Consider the following 7,113-nt stretch of genomic DNA (forward strand, 5'->3'; position numbering starts at 1 on the left):
CTAAAATCAGCCATTAAACACAAATACAAGGACTATCAAATCCTCACAGCAATGTTCTAAAATCTAGTTTATTTACGATTACAAAGCAGGAAAACAACATTTTTAATTTAACAAAGTGTACAGTCCCACTCAAAAGTCCAATATCTTCACTGATGAGTGCCAGTTTCATCTTCTTAAGATCAAGATAAGGGTTAAGAATTCTTAAACTCTTCTTTTCAGATTGATTGACCTTCGTTTTTTACCTAAAATATTTCTTTTTCTTTTTTTTAAAGTTTTTTTTATTATTTAATCTATTTACTTACATTTAATGGTTTAACTTTTGGCTTGGTGCTTTTATGATGTATAGTGCAGAATTGAAAAAGTAAGTGAACCTATTTCCCAAGCTTATTTAGCATAAGTAGTTTTAATTTAGATAAAAATAAAAATGCTCTCAGAGGTAGAATTAACATTTCACATTAAATATCTTTTTTTTTTTTGTTTTCTTCTTGCCACTCTTCCATAAAGGTATTTCGTAAAGGTATAATATAAAAGTAGTTTTTTTTTTGGACTATTAAGCGACACTAGTTAGGATGCATAAATTGAAGTTAGCAAGTTTATCGCCATTTTTCCCTTCGAAAATAAAGCTGGGGGAAGTAGCTAAATAAACAAAACTGTAATTCTTAAAAAAATAATAATTTTCTTTTTAAGTCAAAGTCAAGAAAACTGTTTATTTGTGTGAGTAAAGTGTTTCTATTAATTTACAGTAAGCTTAGATTTATACAATTTTGTCTAAGGGTGAGTTTTCAGCAAAGTTTCTCCAGCACTAAGGCCTGGTGCAGCAGCATTAGCATTAGTTTTAGCCGCTAACCTGATAGCTCTAGACTGAGGAACCCTGAGTGTTCTGGTAAACCAGGGCGCTAAAAGCTAGCAGTTCGACCCACGTAGCTTTGATTTAATACTTTTTTACAGTCCGATATACTCGCTTATGAATGGCTAAAGAGCTAGTACTGCAGTTTTTGGTTATTGGTTAGCGGCTAATGCTAATGCTGCTGCACCCAGCCTTAGTGCTGGAGAAACTTTACCTAAAACTCACACTTTTATAATGCTGTACTTCAGCAGAGTGGCTTTACTGCTCCTTAATACCTGATTAGTAGAATTCATACATAAGAAGCACCGGATTATAAGTAGAATTTTTGGAAAATTAAAGGATTTTAAGTGCATTTTAAGTCCTTATATTCCGAAAAATACAGTCTATAATAAGATTTCTCTCCTGTCTTTTAAGGTAAGCATTTAAATCTGATTATTTACAGCAGGTTTGCTGCTCCGTATGATATCCGCTATTAAATTAGAGTAATTAAATGAGTGTGAAAATAAACTTAATCAGAAACCTCAGAACTGGCCAACATGTGCCAGTGCCAGGGACGTGCTGAAGAGCGGCGTTGTGAAAGTTTTTCCTGAGCGTTTAAAGCTTCCGCCGCCTGCTGAGCAACGTCTCGAAACCACAACTCCGTTACTAAACTTCCTCCTGTTCACCAGCCTCTGTTTATTACTGCATATGTTCATATCCGCCTGATATCAATCTCAGATAAATATAGATTCACTCAGTGCTGATACTGCCTTCACTTCTCTACGAACTCAAAAAAACATTCTGTACTGTCAAGCATATCATTGCAGCTTGATTTAGGGCATTTAGTGTGTCTTTGCTATCGTAACCATGGGAAAAGTACTCTTTGCATGGCTCAAAACGAGCAAAAGTCATGTACTAATTTTCTTAATTAATTTTCGGTAACACTTTCTGTGAATGTCATCTCTATTAGACTCTAATACATATTATGATGCATTCATAAGGCATTATAAACATGGCTTTAAATATTTATAAAAATGCATAACCCATTATAGCCATGTTTATTAAGCATTATGACTTGTGATCATAATACATCATAAGCTGTAAACCCTGTATTCATAATTCAAATTCTTATGAATGCATCTATAATGCATTATATGACATGCATAATACCTTATAATGACTGTAATAAGCCTGTATAATTGCTCATAAGTACTTACAGCGACATTCGTAACACATTATAAACTACCCTTAAGTATAAGGGTATATAAGGGTTTATAAAGAAACAACGTATGATACCTTATAATATCTGTTCATAAGAAGAACATTGTACAATGTAGTGTTGTAATGCACTATCACACAGATTTAGCATTAAGTCCTAAAAAATGCAGAAAAAAATAACCTAATTAAACAAATGAGATGAAAGATATAAGACTTGCTTATTTATTTATTTATTCAGTCAATGTGACAAACAACTATCTAACAATTTTTGGTTAGTAAAACAAAAATGAAGTTCAGTCCATTCCAAACATTTCAAGAACTTTAAAAGCATCACCAAATGCTATCGCAAAGACTATCAAAAACGTTTTGATGGAACTGGCACTCATCAGGACCACCTCACTAAGTTCCCTCTGTTACACAAGATTACAGCTGGACCTCTCACTTTATTCTATTATTTCTTGAATTTGTAAATCTTCGTCCTCAAATTTGGTGGAAATATAAAGAATTGCTGCCAGATTCAAGTTCTGCTGGAGTCAGAAACCACAAAGATTGAGGTTTGACACGGTTTTCTCCTCAGTCCAGAGTTTGTAGGTCTCTACAGCTGGTTTCCCCATATTACTCTATTATTTTGTCAATTTGTAAACCTTCTATTGGTGATTTCCTCATAAAATTTGGTAAAATGTATAGGAGAACTGCTAGAATCATGTTATGCCAAAAAGTCAAAAGTGACAAAAATTAAGATATAAGATTTGCCAGGGTTTTGTAGGCATTTCCAGCTGCTTTCCTTTCATTACTTCATTATTTTGTCAATTTGTAGGCCTTCTATTGGTCCATACATCCTAAAATTTAGTAGAAATGTATAGAAGAACTGCCAGATTTAGGTTAAGCCAAAGTTAAAAATGACAAAGATTGAGCTTGAAGGTTTGATATGGTGTTGTCGTTAATCCTGTGTGGAGTTTGTAGGCTTCTACAACTGGTTTCCTCAGTTCACTTCCTTATTTTGTCAAATTGTAGACCTTCTATTAGTGCATACGTCTTTAAATTTGGTGGAAAGTGTCCAGGAAATGCCAGGTTTAGATTATATAAGTCAAAAATAAAAAAAGATTGAGATTGAAGCTTTGACATGGTTTTGTTCTGAGTCCTGGGTGGTGTTCGTAGGCCTCTACAGCAGGTTTCCTCAAAATATAACATTATATCGTCTATTTGTAGACCTTCTATTTGTGCATACGTCCTAAAGTTTGGTGGAAATATACAGAAGAACGTCTTAAATCAGGTTATGTCAAAAACGTCAAAAGTAACAAAAATGAAGATATAAGGTTTACCAAGGTTTCTAGGTCTCTTTAGCTGTTTTTTTTCACATTATTCCATTATTTTGTCAATTTGTAGACCTTTTATTGGTGCATACATCACACAATTAGGTAGAATTGTAAAAAGGAACTGCTAGATTCATGTTATATAAGTCAAAAATGAAAAAGATTGAGATTGAAGGTTTGACAGAGTTTTGTTCTCAGTCTTGTGTGGAGTTTGTATGCCTATTCTATTGTTTGATCAATTTGTAGGCCTTCTATTGGTCCTTTCGTCCTAAAATTTGGTGGAAATGTATAGAAAAACTGCCAGATTCGGGATATACACACCAAAAACGACAAATATTAAGATTAAAGGTTTAACACAGTTTTGTTTTCAGGCCTGTGTGGAGTTCGTAGGCCTTTCCGGCTGTTCTGATTTCACACAGGAAGCGTTTGGGCTCCTCAACGCCCCAAAGCAGGGCATGTAGCGCCCGGCCAGTGCCTGGAAATCACTCCTGAGGAAAATGTAGAGCACGGGGTCAAGCAGGCTGTTGAGGCTCAGCAGAGCTCGGCCCAGCTGATACGGTACAAACAGAGCCTTCTCCCAGTCGCACACCGGCCTGTAGATCAGCAGCCCCAGGTACTTCACGCATCCGATGAAGTGATAGGGTCCCAGCACCGTGACAAATATGGCCACCAGGAGGGTCAGCAGCCCTCGGATACGCCTCTTCTCTTCGGACAAAAGGGAGTTGATTGCCATCAGCGAGCGCAGGGTCTGGCGGTGCAGGCCGGCGATGAAGCCGAGGGGCAGGATGAAGGACAGAAGGAGGGTAATCAGCCGGTAGGTGATGAAATTGCCCTCTGAAGGGTACCTCTCCACGCACATGGTGTAATTCTGCTTGGGGAAGAGTTTGTTGAAGGCGACCGAGGGCGGCACGGCGATCAGAACCCAAACGGCGAGCGCCGCCAGCCAGGCGAACTTCAGGTGCCGGTAGTTCTGGAACTTCAGAGGTCTGGTTATGGCCAAGTACCGCTCCAGCGCGATGATGCACATGAAGAAGATCCCGGCGTAGACGCTGATGTAGAACGCCAACCCCATAAGCTGGCACCCTTGCAGCCCGAAGCGCCAGCTGTGCTCCCGGGCGTAGTAGTCGATCCACAGCGGCAGCGTCAGCAGCTGGATGAGGTCGGCCAGCAGCAGGTTGATGACGAACACCGGAAGAACGTTCTGGGACTTCAGCAGTCGGTACAGACCGAACAGCGCCAGCAGGTTCATGGGCGTCCCGACGCTGAAGAAGATCCCGTACAGCACCGGGAGGAAGACGCTGTCCTGCGTGAAGTCGATGCCGCAGGCGTTGCCCACCATCGAGTCGTTCAGGGTGCCCTCCATCTCTGTGCTGCATGGAACACAAGAAAAAAATATATATAGAAAATAATTACTCAGAGTTTATTCAGACAAAAAAAAGTACCTTTTCCGTTACATTACATTACATTACATTACATTACATTTGGCAGACGCTTTTGTCCAAAGTGACTTACAATAGTCAAGTACAGAAGTAAAATAAGTTAAAGGTAAAACATCTTTGGATAGGGATTAAAGGAGGTCAAAGGGAAATAATAGAATAGAGGAGTGAAGGAGGGGAAGAAGGAAATGAGGTTAGAAGTAGTTAGTGTGTTAGAGGTGTTAGGAGAGTAAGAGCTCTTTGAAGAGCTCTGTCTTCAGGAGTTTATTAAAGATAGTGAGAGATTCTCCTGATCTGGTAGTGGAAGGTAGTTAGTTAGAGGTGTTAGGAGAGTAAGTGCTCTTTGAAGAGCTCTGTCTTCAGGAGTTTATTAAAGATAGTGAGAGATTCTCCTGATCTGGTAGTAGAAGGTAGTTAGTTAGAGGTGTTAGGAGAGTAAGAGCTCTTTGAAGAGCTCTGTCTTCAGGAGTTTATTAAAGATAGAGAGAGATTCTCCTGATCTGGTAGTGGAAGGTAGTTAGTTAGAGGTGTTAGGAGAGTAAGTGCTCTTTGAAGAGCTCTGTCTTCAGGAGTTTATTAAAGATAGTGAGAGATTCTCCTGATCTGGTAGTAGAAGGTAGTTAGTTAGAGGTGTTAAGAGAGTAAGTGCTCTTTGAAGAGCTCTGTCTTCAGGAGTTTATTAAAGATAGTGAGAGATTCTCCTGATCTGGTAGTGGAAGGTAGTTAGTTAGAGGTGTTAAGAGAGTAAGTGCTCTTTGAAGAGCTCTGTCTTCAGGAGTTTATTAAAGATAGTGAGAGATTCTCCTGATCTGGTAGTAGAAGATAGTGGAAGGTAGGTAGGTAGTGGAAGGTACTTCCAAACTCCAGTATGAATCTAAATGTGTTTTGAATTGAAAAAAATCTGATTTTATGCATTTATGGAAAACGACTAGTATATTGGTCATATTTTCCCAAAATATCTTCCGCAAACCAGTTAACCAGTTTCCAGTAAAGTGGCCACAGATTATCTATATATTGCAGAAGCAAAATTTCAAGAAGAAGTTGCAAAATAGTTTATTGTTATTATTGGAAACATAAACCAAATAACCAAAAAAAACAAACCCAAAATTGTATAATTTAAGTCATAAAATGAATAATTATACTTATGCCAATTTGATTTCAAGCTTAGTGACTGAATAATAAACCAAGAATACACTATTTTTAGGTTTATGTTTGAGTAAAATTTGAGTAAAACATTGTTGTTTTATTCTATAAACTACAGACAACATTTCTCCCAAATTACAAATAAATTTCAAAGTCATTTAGAGCATTTATTTACAGAAAATGAGAAATGGCTGAAATAATAAAAAAGATGCAGAGCTTTCAGACCTGGTACATAAAGAAATTCATTGCTGAACAAAATTAAACATTGTATCTTTTTACTTTTTCTTTTTTTTATATTGTATCAGAATGACACAATAAATGGACCAATAGAAATGCTTCAAAGTTACTTTAAATAAAATCAACTTTCATTAATTGCTAGGACATTTACAGTTGCAATTACATAAAAAAAAAACAAGGATTTAGCTTGACAGCAATAATATGCTGTAGGCAGTATATCAATATATCTATAAATAAATGTGTATATATATTTATATTTATAGCATGCTTACGTTGTCTCCTCCAGATGGAAAAATTAGATATTCCAATAGATATGCAGATAAAATATTGGTCTAAACTGATTTCTCCTTTTCACACAGTCAGTTTAAACATACATAAATTAATTTAACAGTGATTTAGACTCAAATAAACATAATATTTAAAAAAGTTGAATAAATAAATGCGTTAAATTAAGAAAATGTATTATTTACCTCAAATCTCACTCTCTTCAGTGAGAGTTCAGTGACCGTTCTGCAGAATGAAGCAATGTTTCATAATAACAGCTCGACTTCAACTGACTTCAGAAACAGGAAACGATGATGTAAAGACTTAAGTGACTAAACACAGAAGTGTGTAATTCCCCGACTCTGATTTTGGTAACAGTTGTGTTTATTTATAGGCAAAGTTGTGGGGAAAAAAACTGGCATGGCAATAAAGGGTTTTTTTCTGTAAAATTCACTATACTCCCAAAAATAAGGCAAAAAAATGGATTTGTATAGGAACTTTTTATAAACAGCGGGAAATTAAAGTGCTTTACATTTATACAGTTATAAAAAATAAAATCATTAAAACATTCCTGAGCTGTAGCATTTCACTATTCCTTATTCAGAGGTGAGTTTTATCGACCTGTATCCTGCTGCTAACCCTGGCTAGCACTGCTGGAGCAGCATTAGCATTAGCC

At 36.8% G+C, this 7,113-nt stretch overlaps 1 protein-coding gene across 1 annotated transcript; it reads right to left on the reverse strand.

The window, feature by feature from the left end:
• Positions 1-2,263: 2,263 nt before the first annotated feature.
• zgc:171579 (uncharacterized protein LOC557116 homolog) lies at positions 2,264-6,715 on the reverse strand. The gene is made up of 2 exons (XM_007253191.4): positions 6,644-6,715; positions 2,264-4,727 (listed from the first exon to the last, which is right to left on the reverse strand). Exon 2 carries the CDS (start codon positions 4,718-4,720, stop codon positions 3,725-3,727), a length of 996 nt encoding a protein of 331 aa, XP_007253253.3. The 5' UTR covers positions 4,721-4,727; positions 6,644-6,715; the 3' UTR covers positions 2,264-3,724.
• Between the last annotated feature and the right edge of the window lie 398 nt (positions 6,716-7,113).

This window comes from Astyanax mexicanus, chromosome 25 (genome assembly GCF_023375975.1).
Source record: "Astyanax mexicanus isolate ESR-SI-001 chromosome 25, AstMex3_surface, whole genome shotgun sequence".
Taxonomy (NCBI): domain Eukaryota; kingdom Metazoa; phylum Chordata; class Actinopteri; order Characiformes; family Acestrorhamphidae; genus Astyanax; species Astyanax mexicanus.

Excerpts from the sequence above, each read along its gene's own strand:
- zgc:171579 (XM_007253191.4), bottom strand. The coding sequence starts at position 4,720 with ATGGAGGGCACCCTGAACGACTCGATGGTGGGCAACGCCTGCGGCATC.